The sequence below is a fragment of the Camelus bactrianus genome, chromosome 11 (assembly GCF_048773025.1).
Source record: "Camelus bactrianus isolate YW-2024 breed Bactrian camel chromosome 11, ASM4877302v1, whole genome shotgun sequence".
In the NCBI taxonomy this organism is placed as follows: domain Eukaryota; kingdom Metazoa; phylum Chordata; class Mammalia; order Artiodactyla; family Camelidae; genus Camelus; species Camelus bactrianus.
In genome coordinates, this window is record NC_133549.1 from 47,797,920 (window position 1) to 47,822,877 (window position 24,958).

Here is a 24,958-nt window from a genome sequence, read left to right on the forward strand (position 1 = left end):
ACTACCAACTCTCAACCGCAATCACGGGAACTTCACTTACATCTCTTTTACATATTGTGAACTGTTCGAGACTTTCTTTGAAGAAATTATTTCTGAGGCTAACCTACTGCTTGGGAACTACTGGTCTTGATCAAAATTGTCCACTTCCAGAGGAAAGTTTTACTGTCTGAGAGATACACAAATCTTTGTATTATAGCTAAAAGAATGGAAACTTAGATGAAAAATTCACTAAAGAAATATGGCAAAAAGGGTACAAAAGGTGAAAATCAGTCTAAAGTTTTCTGTTTAGGAAGTGAGTGATAAGAAGTGCCCTGACCAGTGGTTCTGAGAGGGACACAGGAAAGAATGAGGGATTCTGACAAAATAGATTATGCTTTACATGGTTTCCATCATTAGCCAAGAAAACAGAACTAAGAGAAAGTCTAATGAAGAAATCTTACCTCCCAGGAGGGATTAAAAAGATCATTGCAAAGTTCTTCACAAAAGCTTTCCAAAGGCCATTCATTTGTCTGAGTAAGAAAAACAGAATTACTACTAATTTAAAAGATTTTTTTTTTGGCTAATAATTTAAGCAATAAGGTGTATTTATTCGAAGATCTAGTAATAACAGTCAGGCTTTAAAATTTTTAAATAATTAGAAATTTTTACTAATGAAGTAAAGATACTTAGATTTTTAATAATACAGTTTCCTCAATTGACAGATTATTAAATACCATCTACTGACACATTAGTATGAAAAAAATTTCAAAGGACACTTTAGGGCATTTCAATAGTACCTCTTCAATTAAGGGAGAATTGTCTGGAATATTATCAATCAGGACTTTGGAATCATTTGCAGACTGATTAATAACAACATTTGCTATTTTTCGTCTCTTTTCTTCTGGTTCCCCATCAGTGCTATCATTGCTTTGGAAAAAAAAAAAAGTCACCATTTTAAAAAGTGAATAAAGAATAACGTGACCCACAATGAATGTAAGAGAATCCATCATCTGAATAAATGTTTTGCCATATTTTGCTTATATGGCTTCCTTAAAATATCATGTATCAAATAACTAAGATTAACTGCTTAAAAATGTTTAAGCAAAATATACCCTACTACTCTTATTGATAAATGTAAAATAGGTCAATGACTTCTTGCTTTCAAACTGGATCTCAAATTTAACAAGCCTTTTTTTCCCCGTCTCTCCTACATCCAGCTTCTCTCCTTTTTATATTTAAACTCTCCTGGTCCAACAACTAAATCTGGTCCAGCATAACTTTTTTAAGCTTTTGTACCCTGGAGAAAACCAATATACTGAGTAATATACTATAATCTTACTAGTTCTTGAAAAATATAGAGATAAGACAATTGGCTAATGAAAAACATGTATAAAAAATTTGAGAAAAAATTTTATGACAAAAAGAACAAAAACAAAGGTTAGCTTAATTACAAAATATTACAAAGGACAAGACAAGTACAAAACAGCTTTACTGAATATTAACAGAAAGAATTAGCATTATTAAGGCATATATAGCATTATTTTCTACAATTATCCACCCCTCCCCACCTTCCATCTTGGTGTAATTTTGGCCAACCATTTTTTCTATAAAGTGATAAAAAAAAAAATCTGAGTCTGTCTATTATTATTCTCCTAATTCTATCTAATTCAATCTAGCCACACTGGTTGGTCATTTTACTGTCCTTGAACTTGTTAGGCATGTTTCTACTTCCACGCTTTTGTCATTGATATTCCCTCTATTCAGAATGTCTTTTCAAGGGTTAGCATCCGCAATTCCGTCATATCTTTCCTGAAAAGTTACCTCTGCAAATTCATGACCATGCTATCTAAAATTTCACTCTCCCCACTAAACATTTCACATGTTCCTTCCTTGCTTTACCTCTTTCTTCCTTCTTAACCCTTACCATTAATATGTTCTCTCTCTCTCTACATACACATGCACACACACTATACTTGCTTATTTATCTTGTTCTTCATCTGTCTTTCCCTCTAGAATGAAAGCCTGACAAAGACAAGAATTCTTATCTGTTTTATTCACTACTGAATCATTAGAGCTTAGAATAGTACCTGGCATGTAGAAGGTATTTAATAAAGATTTGTGGAATGAATGAATCATGTGTTCTGAAAAATAAGATCTCATATTTCTAACATTCAAATATTTGGGTAAAAGTCTTACATGATTATAAGCTAGCAGGAACATTTATTAGGCTACTACATGATCCTAATGAGCTGTAGTTAACAAGATCAGTAAAGATTTTATACTTAAAAAAACAACTCTACGTAAAAATTTATACCAAGCAGATGCTTATTATTTATCCCTCATGTGCCTGGCTTTTAAATAAATATGGTAAACACTTAACTTTTTAGCTTTATATGAATGGAAAGAACACCAAAAAGTTCTGTCATCTGCAATAAAACTTTATTTTCATAGACTCTGTGTTTATTAATGCATCTACTCAAACATTCTTGGACACCATTAAAGATTCTGATTTAAGATTTGAGTCCAAGAATCTACATTTTAACAAGCCTCTCAAAGTGTTTATGAAGGGGGTTGTTTTGAACTACCCTTTGAAAAATGTTGCTCCGAGCCCTACAGATATCATTTCTATGAACTCATTAAGAAAGTGAGAGGGGGATGATATAGCTCAGTAGAGCCCACGCTTAGCATGCACAAAGTCCTGGGTTCAATCCCCAGTACCTCCATATAAATACATACATACATACACACATACATATGTACATACAACTTAATTCCCCCCCCCCAAATAAATCATAAAAGTAAAATAAATAAATTTTTTAAAAAACTTAAAAAAAGTGAGGACAGGGATTTTACCCAGAGGTCTTTACTACAACAGAATTAGGAAAACAAACTGGATTATTACTATTTGGCTTAGCCCCCGCCGGAAGGAATGAGTGATGTAATACTGCTGACAGTTTCCCCTTTACAAAAGCAGTATCCTTAACTTGTGGCCCTCAGGCTCTTTCTCCGACTTCATTACTTTCAACTCTGACTTCTGTCCACTCATCCCAGCCATACTGCTTTTCTTTCTGTTTCTTGATTATTCCATGACTAATGCATTCACACTTGCTCCCTCTGCCTGGAACGCACTCGCCTTGGAAGATCTTCAAGCCTCACTCAGAGTTCATAATTAGTTAGGGAAAAAAATTTTAGGAGTCAAGCAGACACAGATTTAAGCTAACCAGAATTACTGTTTTAAATAAACAGAAAAAGATTACCACCTCTTCTCATTAGTTTCCACTGCATCCCTGGATCTCTGCTTTGCAAATAACTTGGCCATTCTTTTAGCTTTGTTCTTTTGTCTATTGCTCATTCCTGTTCGAAACTCTGAGTCTATCAATTCAGCAGCCTGGAGAGTCTAAAAGAATAAAAGAATGCTGAGTTTGAACTTTTGAAGCTAAAATAAATACCCACAGCCTCAGAAGAGGATTAAAGTCCATAAATTTCACTATATACAAATTAATTACATCCTTCTTTGACAGCTTCATGTTATTCTGCCATATGGCTATATAATTTCATTTTCTTCTTCCTTCTTCCTTATAGTTCCAATTCCCAGAAAATGTTTGTGTGTTTCTTAACTTTATGTCACTGATGTGACACAAATGTATGATCCTAACCCCTACTCAGGACTCTTGAAGAGGTGAGATTTCAAAATAACCATAAATACCACCCAAAAGTTATAATAATAAAGAATGTCAATAAAAAAAAAAAACTAAGCAGAAAAAAATTAAAATAATTATGGCCATAAGTGATTGGTTCAGAATCCTATAGTTAAGTTAGCCTACATGCTCCTTTCCCCTTAATCAATCACTACATACTGTCTTTGCTCCTCTTTTCCATTCATGGGAGACATTATAAAGGCTGTGAAAAAAAAATGCTTTGGCCCAAGCCTAAAAATCCTTTCGGCCCTGAACTGATTAAGACTCAACTGAGATGTACACTTCTACAACCAAGTAGGTCACTGGTGTGACTGCCCCGCTGCAGACTTGGTCCAGAGGCCACCAGCACACACAAGGCAGCGCAGCAGTGATGACCCCATGGCAACAACCAGCCTCAAGCAACTCTTGCCAAAGATGTGTGACATCTAAGGCCAAGCAAATTTGGATACTGCAAACCTCAAATTGGCTGCTGCCCATCCTATATCCAACCATTCTGTCCACAGCCCATTTTCTCTAATACACCTGCCCATTCATTTCCTTACACGATGTCCAATTACCACACTGTGATCACATTACTACATTTTTGTTCTCCTTTACTTTATTCTATTTTCTTCTTTATTTTTAATTTTTATCTTATGTTTCCCTTTGTACCTCATTTCTTTCTGTTCCTTCCTGGTTGCCAGCATATTTTCTGCCTCTTTATCCTCTTCTTTTTCCCTCCAGAATCTGCCTTTTTTTCTTGTCTGCAAAAGTTCTTCATCCTCACACACCCCTAATCCTAAAAAATGTATTTAAAAATTCTGACGGTTTAAAGGACAACTAGTATAAAGGTAAACAGAACCATTCTCCACTTAAGCAAAGGCTAAGGGAATGAGACGATATGGGTTTCATGTAAAGCAGGAATTCTTAATGGAACTCATGGATCCCTAAAAGGATATTGCAGGGGCAAGAGAAAAGAGTACTAAACCCCTTATTAAAATGTAGTATTTCACAATTATGTGAATTTTTCTGAGGAGAGAGCCACAGCTTTTACTGGAGCTTAAAGAGTCTAAAGTATAAAAAAAGAAGCACACAGGCATCCACTAGTAATTGGGAAAATAGAGAAAAAGGAGAAATATAGACCAAAATCATGGTACAGCCATATAACAAAACAGTACAATGCTGTCAATAAAGAATTTGATCAATCTGCATATACTGATGTATTAAACTATAGGATTTGGAAAAAAGTAGACATGGCTTACAAGGACTTGTGCATACATAGAAAATTTTAGGAAGGATGCACAAATAACTTTAGAAGGGTTGCCTTGGGACATAGGGACATGGGTGCCCATTAATTACTGAAAAGAAACTTCTTTTGCTTCATACTGTATGCCTTTTTGCATTGTTTGAAAGGTTTCTTTTTATCATATTTGTTATCTTCTCACATAAAAGAATAAATCATAGCTCTAAAGATTTCTAGTATCATCACATCTGACTATGGCAGCCCCTACTATCTCCCCATTCTCTGAAACATTTACTTTTTTTCCCCTTCATTAAAAAACAAAGGAAAGAGCAATTGATGCAGCTAGGATTTCTCAATACCAGTGGTCCTACAAGGTCCACCACAGCTTTTATCTAATAGTCCGGTGTCTATGAGGTAGGTTGAACCTCTGTCTCTTTAGAATCTGTCGCTAGAAATCCAACTTTACGAAGACACTAAATTATGGTAAAGCTAAACAACAAAGAGCAGAAATAAGGAATTCATTTTTTTTTAAATTGCAATTTATAGCAAAATAAAGCAAACCCTTTGTATTATTACTTGCAATCAAATAACCAAAGGTTTTACCTACAGGTTGTTTGTTTACAAGGGCTGCTGAAGTTGGGGTATAATCCAAATCTTCATCATTGAAGAGTTCTTCAGTGCTCATTCCAATGGCTTCTCCCATATTAAGGCCAAGTTTCTTCTGTAATAGTTTTCGCTGGCGTGCTATCCTCTCTTTAGGATCCACTTCACCTTTAAACAAAAAAGAAATAAATTTCCTCCAAATCACTTGAGAAGTTTTTTAATATGTGAAGATCAGACTTGATTAAAATTTTTAAAAAATGTTTTAAACTATCAGACTACCTCTCTGACAATAAAACAAACCACGCTTACAAACTGTGATCATGTTATAAACTTTATTACCGGGGAGAGTATAGCTCAGTGGTAGAGTACATGCTTAGCATGCAGGAGGTCCTGGGTTCAATCCCCAGTACCTCTGACAGATAAATAAATAAATAAAAACCCAATTATCCCCCAAAATAAATAAAATAAACTTTATTGTCTAATAGAGTAAATATTTTACTGGAGTTAGAAAACAGTGTTCTAGCTAACAAAACACTCTACAAGTTTTCATTGATCCATTTAATCCAACTAAAAATGAATTAAAGACCTAAATATAACACCAGATACTATAAAACTCCTAAAGGAAAACATAGGCAGAACACTTGTGGACATACATTATAGCAATATGTTTTTTGAACCAGCTCCTGGAGTATTGGAATTAAAAGCAAAAATAAACAAATGGGATCTAATCAAACTTAAAAGCTTTTGCACAGCTAAAGATACCATCAACAAAACGAAAAGACAACTTACAGAATGGGAGAAAATATCTGTAAATGATGTGACTGACAAGGGACTAATTTCAAAATATACAAACAGCTCATGCACCTTAATATTAAAGAAACAAGCAACCCAATCCAAAAATTGGCAGAAGACCTAAACAAGCAATTCTCCAATGAAGACATACAAATGGCCAGCAGGCACATGAAAAAATGCTCAGCATCATTAACTGTCAGAGAAATGCAGATCAAAACTACAATGAGATATCACTTCACACCAGTCAGAATGTTCATCATTGAAGAGTCTACAAACGGTAGATGCTGGAGAGGGTGTCTAGAAAAGGGAACCCTCCCTACACTGCTGGTGGGAATGTAGACTGGTGCAGCCACTACGGAGGACAGTATGGACGTTTCAGTTAGACTTACCATGTGATCCAGCAATCCCACTCCTGGGCATATATCCAGAGAAAAATAAAATTGAAAAAGACACATGCACCCCAATTGTCACAGCAGCACTATTTATGATAGCTAAGACATGGAAACAACCCAAATGTCCATCAACAGATGTCTGGATAAAGAAAATGTGGTACATATATATATAATGGAACACCACTCAGCCATAAAAAAGAATAAAATAATGCCATTTGCAGCAATGTGGATGGACCTAACAGACTGTCATTCAAAGTGAAGTGGGCCAGAAAGAGAAAGAAAAATGCCATATGATATCATTTATATGAAGAATCTAAAAAATAATAACAATAATAAGGACACAAATGAACTAATTATTATTTTGATTTCTTGAATATGTGTAAGCACATCTGACTGTCCTTTATGATTGGATTACCACATTCTGTTATTTCTTATTTTGTAGTTGGCTTTATTCCTTTGATAACTATGTAAGTTTAAAAGGCTAAAGATCTAATCTGTTCTTAGAAACAATAATTAGTACATATATGAAAACTAAAAAAGTATGCCATATACTATTTATATGTATTTACATGCAATATAATGTGTATGTGCAGTCGAATTGTAATAATTCTACGTAATAAAAGTGGGGAAAAAAAAGTTTTCACTGAGATCCCCCCACTGCCCTACTGTCAATTATCAAATATATATAAAATAAGATCCATTCCTACGAAAATAAACTAATCTTATTTTATAGCTATACCTTGTACATTCTCTGAAAGATCTAACCAGGTTTAAAAAAAATCTAGATTTTATTTGACAGGAAAAGATCTCAACAAATACATGCTTATTCCAAGTGTAGCCTTTATGTATTCTGAGATAACACAGTCCTAATGGCCTAAATAACAAAGAAAAAGGCATAAAAGCAGACAGATTTTGAATGTCCCAAGTAAAACCCTCAATATTTCAGTGGAAAATATATCAAAAGGTACTATTTTAAAAATAAAAATTTGGGTATAAAATAGCTAAGTTGCAAGAGATGGTTCTATACTATGGGAAAAAAACAGTTAACATTTTAAAAACAATAATGACTTGGGGGAGGGTATAGCTCGGTAATAGAGTGCATGCTTAGCATGCCAGAGGTCCTGGGTTCAATCCCCAGTACCTCCATTAACAAGAACAACAACACGCTTCTAATAATGGCTGAGTAAGTTCTCACTGATGACTAACCCTCCACAGGTAACAGACTCTAGCTCAAATACAGAAAGCAACTACCTGCAGGCACTGAAAGAAAACAAAACAAGGCATTTACTTGGGGGAGGTATCAATATCAGGAAGAAGGGCATGGCACTAAGTGAGTTTCCCATTTTTGAAGCTTTTTAGCCTAAAGGTAGATCCAGTCTATGGTATGTAGAGCAGTCAGGCCCTACATTTAGAAGTTGGATAAAAATCCAATCTATCTGACTTGAAGAACTAGAAGGAAGAAAGTCAGGTATCACTACAGCCACTGGAAGATAGAGAAAACCCAGAAAAGAGCGAGCCAGAGAGAGCCCAATTTCTGTGCACTCAGCCAAATCTCTGACAGATCTCTGAACTATGTATGCACAGGGCAAACTCCAAACAGTCCCAACTAAAGTTAAAACTGAACTGAGATCTGAATTGTTACCCACCGCAAAGGAGACTGATTTTGCAATTTGAGTTTCACCAAATTAAATGCCTATTAAAACAAGCAAGCAAAGACAACCAACCAAATCATACCAAATCACTCTTTGGAAGAATGTAACAGAATCCAGGCACACAGTTTAACATTTACAATGTGAGGAACACAATCCAAAGTTAACTGACATAAGAAGAATCAATAAAATGTAACCCATTCCCAAAAGAAAGCCAATTAATGAAGATCAACCCTTAGATTACCGAGATGTTGGAATTAGAAGACAAGATTTTTAAGCAGCTAATGTAACAATGCCCAATGTAAAGATATTATCATGATGAAAAGAAAGGATACCTCAATAGAGAATCAGAAACTATTAAAAAAAAAAAACCCAGAAATGATACACTTAAAAAGGGTGAATTATATGTGCAAAATATGCCAACGGTTTTTTTTTTTTTTAAAGAAGTAGGTCTGGAACTGAACAATACAGCATCTGAAAATTTTAAATCAACAAATGTGCATAACAGCTGAATGGAGATAAAAGGACAAAGTGTAAGTGAATTCAAAGACAACACTATACAGTGTACCTTATCTAAAGAACAGGGAGGGAAAAAAATTTAAAGAAACAACCTGAATATGAAATTAAGAAAGTAATTCTACTAACAATAGCATCAAAAGCAAATCGTATAACTTATATTCTGAAAACTACAAAACGCTGATGAAAGAAATTAAAGATCTAAATAAACGGGAAAACATTTCATATTCATGGATCATAAGACCTAATATTAAGATAATAATACTTCTCAAATTGATACACAGATTCAATGTAATTCCTGTCAAATCACTGGCTGGCTTTTTGCAGACATTGACAAACTGACCCTAAAGTTCATACAGAAATGAAAGAGACCCAGAATATCTAAAATACCCCTGAAAAAGAATAACGAAGTTAGAGACTCATACTTCTTGATTTTAAAAATCACCAGAAAGCAACGGTGATCAAGACAATGAGGTAATGGCAAAAGATAGACATCAATGGGATAAAACTGTACGTCTACAGCCAACTGGTTTTCACAAGGATGTAAAGACAATTCAGTGGGGAAAGAAGAGTCTTTTCAACAAATAGTATTGAGATAACAAGATAGCCACATATAAAGAAAAGAATGACGCTGGACACTTTACTTCACAGCACACACAAAAATGAACTCAAAACAGATCAAATACCTATAATAAGAGTTAAAGCTATGAAACTCTTAAGAGAAAACACAAGGGTAAATGGCCTTAGATTTTGCAATAGCTTCTTATATATGACATCAGAAGAAAAAGATAAATTAGATTTCATCAAAATTAAAACCTTATGCTTCAAAGGATACCATCAAGAAAGTGAAAAGAAAATGCACAGAATGAGAAGAAATATTTGTAAATCACAAAGCAGGTAAGAGGTTTGTACCTAGACTACATAAAGAACTCTTACAACTCAATAACAAAAGAACAAATATCCCACTTAAAAATGGGCAAAGGATCTGAATAGACAGTTCACCAAGGAAGATACACAAATGGTTGATAAACACATGAAAAGATGTTCAACATCAATGATCAACAGAAAAATACAAATCAAAATTATAATCAGATATCACTTCACACTCACTAGTACGGATATAATCAAAGTCAATTAATAACAAGAGTTGGCAAGGATATGGAGAAATCAGAACCCTTGTATTCTGCTAGAGGAATGTGAAATGGTGAAGACCATTTGGAGAACAGTCTGGCAGTTCCTCGAATGGTAAAACATAGTTACAGTATGACCCAGCAATTCCACTCTATGTATCCACATAGGAGAAATGAAAACATACACTCACACAAACATTTGTACACAAATGTTTACTGCAGAATTATTTATAATACCCATAAGGAAAGAACTCAAATGTCCTCAACTGATGAATGAATAAACAAAATGGTATCCATACAGTGGAATGTTATTCGGCCATACAATGAAATAACTTCACACCTATCAGGCTACTATCAAAAAACCAGAAAGTAAGAAGTGTTGACAAGGATGAGGAGAAACTGGAAACCTCATACATTAATGGTGAGAATATAAAATGATACAGCCGTTATAGAAAATGGTATGGTAGTTTTAAAAAAATTAAAAGTAGAATTACCATATGATCCTATATTTCCACTTCTGGGCATATATCCAAAAGAACTGGAAGCAGGAATTGCACAGATATTTGTACACTCATGCTCACAGCAGCATTATTCACAATAACAAAAGGCAGAAGCAACCCAAGTGTCCACTGACAGATGAATGGATAAACAGATGTGATATAAACATATACTGGAGTATTACTCAGCCTTAAAAAGGAAATTCTAACACATACAACAACATGGATAAACATGAAAGGAGATTATGTTAAGTGGAATGAATCAGTCACAAAAGGACAAATACTGTATGATTTCACTTATATGAAGTAACTAGTCATCAAATTCATAAAGACGAAAGGTAAAATACTGATAGCCAGGGAATGGGGGAGATAGGAATGGGAATTGTTTAATGGGTATAAAGTTTCAGTTTTGCAAGATGAAGAGTTCTGGAGACTGGTTGCACAACAATGTGAATGTACTGAATACTACTGAACTGTACACTTAAAAATGGTTAAGATAGTAAATTTTATGTTACCTATATTCTATCAAAATTAAAAAACTGATACATCCTATAACAGTAATAAACACTAATTAGGAAAAAAATGAAAAAAGTACTGATATATACTACAATATGGATAAACCTTGGGAAAGTTAAGTAAAAAGAAGCTAATCACAAAAGACCACATACTGTAGGATTCCATTTTTATGCAATGACCATAATAGGCAAATCTATAGAGATGGGAAGTAAACTAGTGGTTGCCTAGGGCTGGGAAGAGAAAGGAAAGTAGGGGACCAGGAGGATGATAGTTAAAGAATGTGGGATTTCTTCCTGAGGTAATAATGTTCTAAAATTGACTACATACAATATACTCAAAACCACAGAAATGTACACTTTAAAAATGAGTGAACTGTATGGTATGTGAACTATATCTCTCTAAAGCTATGTTGAAAAAAAATTTAAGGTTACTCTACTCAGAGGGAAAAACCAGACATCCAAAATGAAGACTACTGGATCAGAAGTCCAGTACACTTACAAAGAGCCCAAAATTGGTCCTCTCATTCCAGGACAAGTCCTATTGGGGAAAATAACCAACACAACTGCAAAGGAAACTCAGGCCAGCACCTAAACTAATCATGTATGTGTTATTCATAAATATGTAGAGACCAACACAGAGGAGCAGACATTCAAAGAAAACCTAATTAGAGGGTTTTAATGAGCATTCTTCAGTATGCTATGATTTACCAGCATTAAAAACTGAGTTTCCAAAAAACTGGAATTCCAAATCCTGCTTACATATCAGAGTCATCTGTGGAGGTTTTTCTTTTAATATATAACTTCCCAGAGCTCTCCACAGATCTATTAAATCAGAATCTCTAGGATACGACCCAAACACACTTTTGTTTTAAAGTGACAAAAATAACACTAACTTTTATCCCTGGATAAGGGCCAGTGATCTCTTATGATGTCCATGGGTACATTAGTAAGATCAGTAAACTTACTGTTTTTTAGAGATACTATTTTTTTCAAAATAGCAAGGTTTTGAAGACTTCTATTTCCCTTATTAGAAAAACTATGCTCTTCTGAAAACTTAAGCAAATTCTCCTCCCTTATAAGGCGCTCCATAAATAATTAAACTAGATCTCTCAACAGAAAGTATATTAGGCAAGAGGAAACAGGTATTTGACTTTTTAAGATGTACAACTTGAATATCATTTCATTAACTTAGCTAAATAGATATGCTCTGACTAATGATTAATTAGCAACAAAACAAAACACTGTTCTGTTTTGGTTTTAGTCAAAAAAGCAACTTATTTACTTACAGAAATCCATTAAAAACATCAAGGTTTTTTCCACTCAAGGCATCAATCTTGAATGGCCAAAACATTTATTTTATATCCAGATGGATTCTGTAAGTTTAAAGATAATGGGACAATTACCTATCCAAAATTTCTTTTTCATTTTTAGTTTTTGTTTTGGTCACCAGCATAAGCAGATTTAATTATTTAAATATTGAAAACACATGATAAAAAGAAAACTATCATAGCCTCTTAAATTTCCAGAATTGTGAAAACGTTACTACAATCTGTACCAATCCTGGCTTTTAAAATCCACTCAACTGAAGCTCTTGGGTAACACTTTACAATTTCTATACTGAGACACTGAAATTTTAATAGGTATGCTGAAATATTAATGTGTATCTATTAATGATGCATATATAAAGTACATATTCAATTAAAGGAAGAAAAATATTCATATGGTAGCTTTAGACAAATTGCTTCTGGTTACCTTTCCCACCCATATGTCCCCTACCTCCAACAGCAAACTCTAGTGAATTTACATGTCACAACATCTGTTAGATTTTGCATGACTGATAACACAGCACACCAAATGACAAATTGGTTTGAACACACACATTTCAGACTTTTTTCTACAGGACTACTACATACCTGACTTTTCATCTTGTACTTCAAACTCCGCACCAGCAGATCCCAACAGTGATGCCCCATGTTGTAACAATCTACATATATCAAATCTGTCAAAATTCAATCGATCTGTAGTAGATGAATCTTCCATAGCACTTTCTGAAGGAGTTTCTAGATGAGGTTTAAAAACATTTAATTTGATTAAATAGCCAAAAAGTATAGAATGAAAGAAAATAGCCTTACTTCAGGTGGGTGGGTAATATTTTAAGAAAAGTAAAAGATGGAGGTAGTAGAAAAGCTACTGTGGACTTACTTATGATCAGTTCTTACTTATGAAAAAACTGTTTGGTAGGTGGCTCCCCTTCTACAAACTATCAGAACATTAGTGGGTGTATGTGTAACTTTTTGACTATGGAAGCACGATGTTATACAGAGAAACGCATCCCCATGTTGAAATATGTATGTTAAATATCATGCTGTCTCCACTGTTAAACACTTAAAAAGTATCAAGGTAGTTTATTGTAATGGTAAACTGGAAGATAAAAGAATATATTCATAAATAAAACTAGTGAGAACCATCCCTCCCTATAACTTAGGAACATCCAGGACAGAAAGCAACTACTTACTCAATAAGACTCATTTCTCATAATATAAGCAAATTATAATCTCCTGGCAAATTGCTAGAATTATATATCCATCTGGTACTGAAAAATATCTATAAATGTTCTGTATTCCTCCAAAAAAGGTTATGCCATTGTAAATTTTAAAATATATTGTAACTATTCACCGACTTAATGGTTTGTTTAGTTGGCATTTGCATATAATTCATCTGTAAACTAAAGCATAATTGCGAAACTTAAAAGGAACTGCTATGAATATCTTAAAGTTTTCTAATATTAGTAACCTTAATTACTATTAAATTTAATGGTAGTGTAACTAAAGTTATTTTTAAAAAGAATCTGAGTCTGAGTATCTCTATATATCAAAAAAAAAAAAAAAAAACCAGGGGTAATAAGCTGGAAAAGAAAAGAGTCTTTTCTAAAATAAGTTATAACTTCTTCTAGTTATGTATTTCTTTTGATGAGAGAAGACAACACAATCACTCAAAATAATAACAGGTGCCAGCAAATTAAAGCAAAACTTTCAGACATATGATTTAAAGTGATATTATCAAAGTGACTTGAAAATGAAATGCAGTTGCACCATATTAAATTCTCACTTAATTAACATGTATACCTTTATAAATTTAGAAAAGCATACATTCATTTTTGAATGCCATAAAGAATAGGCAGTCAGAAAACAAATAATTTCCACAAGACATCTAAAAGACAAATAAAAAACTAAAGACTTACCCCTCCAAATATCCACATATACTTGTGCTTAAATTTAGTAAATAATTACACTATTATTCACCCAGTAATAAGAAAAAATAGACTATTTCAAATGTTTATATTGTATTATTTTTTAAGACATAAATCCTTGAGGGACGTCATCATCTCTGTAAATCAAGTACACTGTAGAATTAATAATTTAAAATATTTATGAAAACATTGTTTGTCTAGTATTTTTTTTAAATAGTGAAAATCACCTTATTCAATGTCATTTCCTGACAAAGCATGAAAATAAAGCCTTTAAATTAAAAGTGAAATTATTAAACATTAAAATGCAAAGAATAGTTAATTCTATAATTAGATTTTTACTGCAAACTACTTTTTCCACTTAAAAGCACCTTGTCTGGTTCTTGGCACTGGATTCCACTCAGGTACATTTTTCACTATAGCTTCAACAGCTTGTCCTGCTGCAATCCGAGTATCCCAATTTGTACTCCTTAAATATATCAACACCTTAAAAGTTACAAAATAAAATAGTTATAAACCCAAAAATATTGTTTGTTCAAGGTGGCCAGAACAGAGAAAAACCAATTTACTTGTTATTAACTTTTAATGTAGCAGCCCTCAAATTTATATAAAACATTTTGGAATTACTAAAATCATTTATAAGATTTATCATTCACAGGAAATCACTACACTTTAAAAAAAGGAACTAGGAAACTTTAATAAAAGAATTCTTAAGTACATTTTAAAAATAACATAGTTTTTAACATACAAAGGGCATATTATTCATTAAGTTCCATTACAAAATGCAGAGTTAAAAAGACTAGCAGAAAAGATAAATGAATTCAGCAAGATAGCAAGATGTAAAATCAATAAACAAAAATCAACCATATTTCTATACACTTTCAACAATCTGAAAATGAAATTAAGAAAACAATCCCATCTATAATAGTATCAAAAAGTATAAAATACTAAGAATAAATTGAGCAAAAGAAGGACAAGACTTGTATACTGAAGACTACAAAAAATTCAAAATATTGTTGGAAGAAATTAAGTAAGACCTAAATAAATAGACACCTCACGTCCATGGATTGGAAGACTTAATATTGTTAAGCTAGTAATACTCCCTAAATTGATCTACAGACTCAATACAATTCCTGTCAAAACCCAGCTGGTTTTTTGTTGTTGTTGTTGTTTTTTTGCAGAAATGGACAAGGTGATTGTAAAATTTATGTGGAAATATAAGGGACCCAGAATTAAGAAAATAATCTTGAAAAAGAATAATAAAATTGGCAAACTCAAACTTCTTGATTGATAACTTACTACAAAGCAACAATAATCAAGACAGTGTGGTACTGGGAAAAGGACAGATACATGATCAATGGAATAGAATTTAGAGTCCAGAAATAGTACTATGTATCTAGGATCAACTGATTTTTGACAAGAGTGCCAAGACAATTCGATGAAGAAGGGATTTTTTTCAACAAATGGTGCTGGAGCAACAAAATAATGATTTAAAATCCCTACCTCACACCATACACAAAAATTAACTCAAAATAGACCATAAGCCTAAAAATAAGAGCTAAAACTATAAAATTATTAGAAGAAAACACATGGATAAATCTTTGTAACCTTGGGTTAGGCAGGGTTTCTTAGATATGATCCTAAGAGCACAAATGATGTGTTTTTAAAAAAAAAAAAAAAAGGTAAATTTGACTTAATCAAAATTAATAACTTTTGTGCTCCAAAGGATATCATTAAGTAAAAAGACAACCCATAGATTACAAGAACACATCTGCTAATCCCATACCTGATAAAGGGCTTGTATCTAAAATACACAGAACTCTTACAATTCATTAATGAAAGTACATATAATCCCACTTCAAAATGGGCAAAGTATCTGATTAGACAGATCTCCAAAGGAGATATAGAAATGGTTGATAAACACATAAAAAGATGTTCAACATCATTAGCCATCAGGAAAATGCAAATCAAAACTACAATATCACTTCACATTCACTGATGTGGATATAATCAAAGTCAGTTAATCCTAAATGTTGACAAGAATGTGAAGAAATCAGATCTCATACAGCGCTGCTGGGAATGTAGTATGGTGGAGCCAGTCTGGAAAGCAATGTGGCAGTTCCTCATAAAGTAAACATATTTACCGTATGACCCAGCAATTCTGCTCTCTTATATACACCCGTGTATGAAAACATACATCCACAAAAAACTTGTACACAAATTTTCATAGCAGCATTATAGGCCAAAAAGTGGAAACAACCCAAATGCCCATCAACTGAACAGATAAATAAGATACAGAATATCCATAGCCATACAACAGAATAATATTTGGCAATAAAAAAGAATGAAGTAATGAAACATGCTACAATACAAAAGAAACCTGAAAATACATTTTAAGTGAAAAAACCAAACACAAAAGGTAATACATTTACATAAAATGTTCAAAATAAGGCAAAGAGATTAGTGGTTGCCTAGGACTAGACATGGGAGAAGTGATGGAGAGTGACTACTAATAGGACTTCTTGAGAAGATATGTTTTAAAATTAGATTGTGATGATGGTTGCACACATTTTTAAATATACTAAAAATCACTGAATTGTACACTTTACCTGGGTGAATAGTATGGTATGTAAAATACATTTCAAAAAAGCTGTTTAAAAAAATAAAACCAAATGGCAACAGGAAAACACTGAGGGCAGAGGGAATAGGTGGTGAGAAGGTGCTAAAAACAAACTTTGCCTCTTTTGGAATTATCTAATGGCAGCCATATGCTGGGGTCTGAGCTATGAAGACCAGAACCTCACTTGGAATCCTGGAAACCTTTTCTCAGTTCAGCACAGGTTAATCTTGTTCATTCTTAGTTTCAGCTCATTGAGCCCTCCATCTCTTCCCTTGGGATGACAAGAAATGGGTATGCTCTCTATCCCCACATCTTACACATGAGTACAGTATTACCTAATATGCATCCTTCTCCATTCTGAGAACACGGAGCCTATAGATGTCAAATCAGTTTCTTCATCTATACCTTGATTAGAAAGTTCTGATAGTATCTAAGCGGGAAGCATGCTGGAAAGAGAGTCACTGTTACGTCAGCCCTTATGGTAGGAACAAAACAGTGGAGATATGTATATGCTGACTAAGGGCTTAGAACTCCTACTCACAGGAATCAGGAAGGGGCAAATCAGAGTGAAAGGATGGGATAAGACTGGTGGGAAGAGATATCTTGGGTCTTCCAACTGGGTCTGGGCTATCATATTGTTCCCCACCCTATCCTCTAGCCACCTCCTCCCACCCCCAACACACATACAGAACACTCCTGTTTTTACTTTGCATGCCAGAGAGTTAAATACATGGAATTTGCTGCTTATTATCATAGTCACACTTCTACAAGCCCACAGAGTTCAGGGGAAAAAAAAAGTCATTGCTTAAGGAAAGAACATGGGCTAGGATTATGAAGACACTGATCCACCAAAGCAGAAAGCCTCCACTTTCAAACAGCTGATAACTAAGAAACTAATGACAACTAGTTTCTCATCTATTTCCACCACTGTCCATACGTACTCATCCATTTGAAGACTACCAACTGTGATATAATTATTATCCGCTAAGAACAAGTCAGACCACTAACAAACAAGATTAACAACTTAGTTCATGACCAAATTGAATCAGATTTAAATATGTGCCACAGGCCAAAGGTTCTATGTTGTCAAATCCATTAAACTATTAAACTTGATGCAAAAAACAAAGTATTTTAAAGCTTATGACAAACAAAAATTTAAAATAGCAAAAAAATTTAAATATTTGAAGAAATACTGAGATACCTAATGGAATCTGAAGACTACAAATTGCCAATAATAACACAATTTCTTTCTCTATTCTTATGTTCTTATCCATGGACAAATTTCTACAATTATATTATACTAAAAGAATTCTTACTTTAGATAAGAGATTATTTAGTTCATGGGGATGAAGCTTCACCACTTCTCCAAGTTGCTGTGCAGCAGCTTTTCTTGTAACTGGAGTAGTGCCAGTATCCAGTAGGATAAAAAGACGGTCAAGCCTAAAATAACAAAAATAAAAGTTATTCTGAAATGTATTTCCTCATATGTATAAGTATGAGTCAGTAAATGTATGTATTCAGCATCTATGAACAGAGATTTATGCTAGGGTCGCAGGAGGTCATCTAATCTCTACTTTCAAGGAAACTGTCATGGGGGTGCAGTGACTAGGTAAGGCAAGTACACAAATAATTAGAATATAGGATACAATATATGTATCATACATGTATATTCATGTATGATAAGATACATGTCAGAAAAGAAGAACAAAGTATTTCGAGGAATAGGAATGAAGGCAGCAAATGCTACATTTCCAACTGTGAAATACTAAAAAGGCTTCCTAAAAGAAATAGTGTGTGAGCCGGACCTTAATGGCAGAAAAAGATTTCAATACTCCACTAGTGGAGATGCGGTGGTAAAAGAGAAGAGCGGAGAAATATCTGGAAGAGGAAATAAGAAAGAACAGCAATAAGGAAAGGGAGACTATATTTAGGGAAGTGAGTAACACAGTCTGGTTGTAATTGAGGGTACACTTCAGAGACAGTGGAAGATACAACTGCAAAAGTAGTTAGAGCCCTACTGTGGAGACCTCTGAATTATAGTTCAGCCATGAAAGTCTTGGGATAAGAAAGTGATGGGACTGGAGCTATGCTTTAGGGAGATTAGTCTGGAAGCAGTGTGAAGCCTGAAGTAAAATGGAGGTAAACTTTTAGAGAATTTTAGGCTAGAAGTACAGACCTGAACTACAATCATGGCAATAAGACTAGAAAGAAGTTGGGAGAAATGCTACAGAAGTAAAACACCATGGTATAGTAATTCAATTAAAGTATCAAGGAAACGAAAGGGTTCTGAGACTCTGAATCTTAGAAAATGTCTTTAAAATAAGTGGGAAGAACTGGAGGAAATGTTACTGGGAAAAGATAGTAAGTTTATCAGTGGCAGGAACAGGAGAGCTGGGAGAGATCAAAAAGGATAGTTGGAAAAGAGATCTGATGTTCAGAAGAAAGTTGAGACTAAAGGCATAGGAGACATTTATAAAGATAGGGCAGTAAGATCTCTGAGGAAAGAGTTCATAAAGGCAAAGAGCATAATGGAACAAATACCAGAGCCACAGCACATGGTTCAAATCCCAGTCACTTAGCCAACAAATAGTTTGGAATAAAATCACAATGCCTTATACCTGGAATAAGTGGGGAGATATGGAAAACTGTGTCACTTTGTTTCTGGGATATAGGAAAATCCTAAGATTTTTAGAAGGCACAGTACCAAGTAATTGCCACTAGCTGTCCACCTATCATACAGGGCTAGTCCTTCCACCACACTACTAATCAGGCTCAATGAGGCAAACGAATGCCACAGGTAATGAAAGGAAGGTGGCTTCACATGTGGAATAAATTGGGACTTTTTAAACAAGATGAAGGGTGAAAAGAGGCAAGGCTATATTAACTGTGCCCAATCCTATACCAGGGGAGATTTAGAGAGTACACCTTCCAATCTCATCCAGTGAGGAAGAGAAAGCAAGCAAGGTTCCGAAGTTAAGCATGAGCATTAAGCATTAATAAACGGCAGAGGCTCATATTTTACTTCTGGGATTATTTTTCTTTCCCAAAGGGCTTAAAAGTTAGAAGGCAAAGCTTCTAAAAGCCTTTTATAATATAAAGGTATAAGGCACAAATGAAATTGGCAGGGTTTTTTCTTTTTTCTTTTTCTTTTGATGGTATCTAGTCACTAATAAAGCAGAAAAATCATTGTAACTGATAAAAACATATAGCTAAAATAGAACTTTTTCAGTCAAGAAGACTAAGGGTACAATGAAAACTTTTCACCTGCTTCAGAACAAAACACTAAGAGCAAGGTTCAAATTTTATAGTTAAGGGTATGTAAGAAGGACATTCAAGAAAAATATCTGAGGCAACTAAAGCCAGCAACACAAAGAAAAAAAAGAGTAATATAACAGTTTTTGCTTCCAATATACTTTAAAGGCACACAGTGTTTATAAAGAAATTAATTTCTATAAGACATGCAAAAAGATTAATTTTTTTATACATACAGTGTGTACAATACATCCCACCTTATGACACAGTATTTCTCCTTTTTCATTCAAGGCCATCTAAATACTTGTCTTTACCTATTCACCCTTCAGGCTCTGCTATAGGATTTGGTGAACAACAGTGACTAAGATAAAGTGGGACAAAAGGGAGAAAAAATTTTTTTCTGACAATTGGTGTTCTTAAAAGTTCTAAGACTAAGTCAGACCCCAAACCCCTTCCCCACAAAATGATTTCCCTCATCCATCCCATACATAACTCTCAGAATGCCCTTTGACTTTTCATTTTTAAAACTGTGATGTTAAAGTTCCTAAAAACTCTCTATGCATATTGCCATGACTCTGATTTTGAATGCTTGTGCTCAATGAAATTAGCAAGAAGAAATTTTAAATATCTATAAAAGTATCAAAACACTCATTTTAAATCTATATTCTATGGCAGGCAAAAACTATCAAAAATTAAATGTTTTATTATAGAAAATATGTCAGGTCAAATTTATGCAACAGTAGATATATTTGTATATGAGGCATGTATTCTCTATAACAATATCAGGCTCTCTTATGTGTGTACAGATCACATAAATCCAGGACTTTCCTATAGGAAAACAGTGATAAAATGGGAAACATACTACACTGGAAATTAGAAGAGCTTTAAAAAGTACTACTTGTGTCACTTATTGGAAGACTTAGAGAAGCTCACTTAACTTCACTTAACCTCTTATTTTATAGGGTAAAATTGTATAATTTAGCCATATTTTACAGCTTCACACCATTGCAGTTTTTTAAAATAGTTTTCTCCCCTCCTTATATACCATAATGTTTGTTCTATCTTTGATTTATTTGATGCAAAGTTCCTTACACTGCACCTCTGGAAAATTTCAACTACTTCGTAATTCCTTTTTAATAATGGAGATTCTTTCTCTTTTTGTGACTAAAAGCAAAGCTGGCTGCAAAATGAACGCTCTAAGGAAGTGACAATACTAACCTGGCTTATAAATTCATGTGTAAACAACTAAAATAAAATTGACAGTTTTCCAAGTTTTTCCCAATCATTTCCACTTTCCTCAAGCCCCAACCAACTGCCATCTCCTATTCCTTTAAAGAAATGGACTAGAAAAAAAAAAAAAAAGCAAAAAAGAAATGGACTGAGGAGATCTCTATGTTATGGAACATAAACTATGTCATTCCCTCCTTATTAACTCTGAAAGTCTTTACACTTATCCTCTCTTTCAATTTCAGATGAAAAGATAGCCTCACTCTTCTTCAAGATTTAGATAATGTCCCACTATTTTCTTGATACCATCCCCTTCTACCCTCATTCAATTAACTTTTCTCCAATATCTTAAACCACTGCCTGATTAACCTGTTTACTTCCATCTTCAAATATGCAGAGATCTGTCTTTAACAAGAGGATAAACTGCTTGACCTCCATCTTCTAGAACACTCTTTTTACTGCCAAGCATCCTGAGTGTTTAAAATCACTTTTTAAATTTCCTCACCATACACAATTTAATCTCTGCAAATCATATTTACTGCCTTCTCTACTACCAAAACAGCACACCTGAGGGTCACTAATGAACACCTAAACTCCAAATCCAATTTTTTTTTTGTAAATCCAATTTTCTTGACGCCTCTGTGACATCTGATTTCAGCAAGATCCCTACTTTTAAAATTCTTTCCTTCCTAAATTCACAACATATTACCACATTCTCTGAACACCTAATTCTTTCCTTGGTTTCCCTACTCTTACTATTCTTAATGAAAACACTCTCCCAGATTCAATCCTTGGCTGCTCATTGCTCACCAATTTCTCCCATAGGACACTGTAATTTGTTCAAAATATAACACAGTGCAAATAATCCACAAATCTAGCCCAACCAGGAGCTCTAGTGCCACACCTTTAACTGCCTGATGAGCATAACTCCATAGTAATGTGATCTCATTGCTAAATTTACTTCCTAAAGCTTCCTTTACTTCTTTTGACCAAATTACTATCTTACTCTAAAACTTTCAATGGCTCATCCTTACCTACCAGACAGTAATTAAAAACAAACAAACAAAAATCTCCCAACATGGGCCATTTTGGTTTCTACAATTTTGTCTACACTTTTCCTCTACTTTTCTTGGTCCAATTCTTCAGCTAGCTCCCACTTACCATGATTCAATTCAAGACCTTTCCTCCTGAAACCATCTCAGCCTACTACACAATTACTTTCCCTTCTGAAATGCACATGAATTCTTATCTTGAATAATCATTCCGGCATTTATTTTGCATTTCTGTGGCATCTCTTACATTAATTTGTCACATGAAGTTTTAGCTCCCCATTAGGCTTCACCTTCTTCTTTTTGTCCCCCAAATACTTGGCACAGTTTCTTTGCACAGTATTCAAATATTTGTTGAGTAACTGATATTTACTGTAATTAAAGTCATAAAGAAAAGTTCAAGTTTCTTGGGGACAAGTTTAAGCACCATTTTTAAGCAAAAATATACTATAATTTTTTTTTACTTCGAGAAACATCCTTAATCTGTCATAGCTATATTACATAAAAACAAGTTATAAAAATAACACAACTGATGCTAAGGCAAGATTTCAATAAGTGAAAAATCAGCACAGCAGTACCTTAGCAATATGAACATCAAGGCAGTGACGTGTACTCCAAACAGCAAGCTGAAAAAGACCATGCAATAGGCACTGCATTCCTTCAGTAATTTCCACCCTTCCTAAACTTTCCTTTAGCCCTCTGCTATCCAGCTTCATTAGGACCGCACTCCTACTCAAAGACCTTCGACTCGTCTCTAACTTAACGCTGACCCTACCTCTCCTTTCTTCAAAGCCTTTTATCCAATGCCACCTGCCTGAGGGTAGCAGATCAGCTCACTCTCTGATCCAATTCCAGGCCTATATATTTTCACATCTCCCACCTTTCTGGTAGCCAAACTTGCCTCCCTGAATAGAGGAATGGGGATACAAGAATGCTTCTTTGGTCCTCTCGACTCAAAGCTCCTTTTGGAGTTCATTCCTCTTTCCAGGACAGGAGATTAGATGCCACAAAAAAGAAGAACAAAGGGATGAGCATACCGGGATCTCACAAGAGGGCAGTCTGCCCTACTACCCTAGGAGAGCCAGCTATGAGGCAAACAGGGTAAGTATCAGGGCCAGGTCAGAATGAAAAAGGCTGGTATAATGAACTGGTGGGAGAGGGAGAAAGGGCAAGAGACAGGGTCAGTGTTATGTTAGAGGGCAGACAGGGCCCTCGGTGAGGGAGAGGTCTGAAGGAAGCTAGGTGCTTAGAAGAGAAAGGAAGTTAAAAGAAGGGCTGATTGAGGGAGCACAGTACCTAGCACGATACTTCTTTTGGCTAAACCTTCTCTTGCAGAATGGCTAATAGAATAAAAATATCATTCTTCATTCTCTGAAGGGATACAGATGGAGGAAAAAGAGGTAACAGATGTCAAGCTGAATGGAAGGTACCAAAAACTCCAGAAGAATAAATTTTAAAAAACATAAAGCAAGTATATTTGACAATATCCACCGGTTATGAATCTACTCATGATGACAATCTGGCCTATTTTCAATTTGGATTTTAACTCAGAAATAACTACATGACACGATTCGTTTTTATTTTACCAATCTGTGATTTCAGAAAACTGCTCTAAATACTGCCTAAAAGAAGGAAATAGTACATGGGAGTCTGTAAAGGTTATGCTGGCAGCTGAGATCTAACTCCTCTTCAGTTGTCTGTATTATGACAATTCATAAAGTAAAAATAAAAAAAGAAAACCATATGCATTTTAAACTATAAAACATGTCCTAGATTACTATTTCATCACTAATTAATATATACTGCACTTACACTCCTAAGCCATTTAAGAATTAAAAAAAAAAAAAGGAAACACATAAATTCCTCAATCTACATCCAATCTCAACATTCTCAGAATAAATTCAGTCAGTCTGAAAAATTGTGGAAGGTCAACTCATAATACTTCACAAGGATGGCTTTGTAATCTTAACTAAATGGGAATGATCAGTCAAGTCTGTTCATTTTGTCATACTTTTTTTTTTTTTACATTTACTATTTGAAGTTTTATTTTTCTGTTACTTAGGGAATAAGAAAATAAATATCTGATATGAACACTATGCTTCATCCTACATATTATCATTAAGCAAGAAAGTGATGGTCAAAAGAAACAATTTCCAAGAAATTGTCCAACTGATTGTTTTAAAATGTATGTTTTCTACTTCCTATTGTGGGTCATCTGAAACTATGTTACATTTTTTAAACAAAAAAGTATATTAATTTAAGATACCACATACAACACTAAGAACAGATATGAAGATGTGAAACCACACTAAAGTCAGGTGCAAAGGCAGGTGCATGCTAGATCATTTACATTCCCCCACTTCCACTCTACAGAACATAAACTCCATGAGAATACGGACTCCATTTTTGTTCTCTGCTGTATCTCCAGCACATAGAACATAAAGATTCTGTATATACTTGTTAAATGAATGCTGAAAAAGGACAACCAACTTGGGTTATTTCCTTTAGGGCATTTTTTTCTAACCTCCACCACCTCTTGCATGACTTTATTTTAAAAATAAAATCTAGGT

General features: G+C 34.2%; 2 protein-coding genes across 2 annotated transcripts in view; one reads left to right on the forward strand and one right to left on the reverse strand.

Moving 5' to 3' along the window:
• The window catches only part of FGFBP3 (fibroblast growth factor binding protein 3), a 111,537-nt gene that overhangs the window by 68,456 nt on the left and 18,123 nt on the right, over positions 1-24,958 (forward strand). The gene's annotated exons all lie outside the window — the stretch shown is intronic.
• BTAF1 (B-TFIID TATA-box binding protein associated factor 1) overlaps positions 1-24,958 on the reverse strand; it is a 74,683-nt gene that overhangs the window by 44,861 nt on the left and 4,864 nt on the right. The window contains exons 2-8 of the mRNA XM_010971221.2: positions 18,177-18,300; positions 14,612-14,726; positions 12,907-13,053; positions 5,507-5,670; positions 3,240-3,376; positions 777-906; positions 441-509 (exon numbers count right to left, since the gene is read on the reverse strand). Coding sequence (XP_010969523.1) covers positions 441-509; positions 777-906; positions 3,240-3,376; positions 5,507-5,670; positions 12,907-13,053; positions 14,612-14,726; positions 18,177-18,300 — 886 coding nt within the window. The remainder of the gene's footprint in view (positions 1-440; positions 510-776; positions 907-3,239; positions 3,377-5,506; positions 5,671-12,906; positions 13,054-14,611; positions 14,727-18,176; positions 18,301-24,958) is intronic.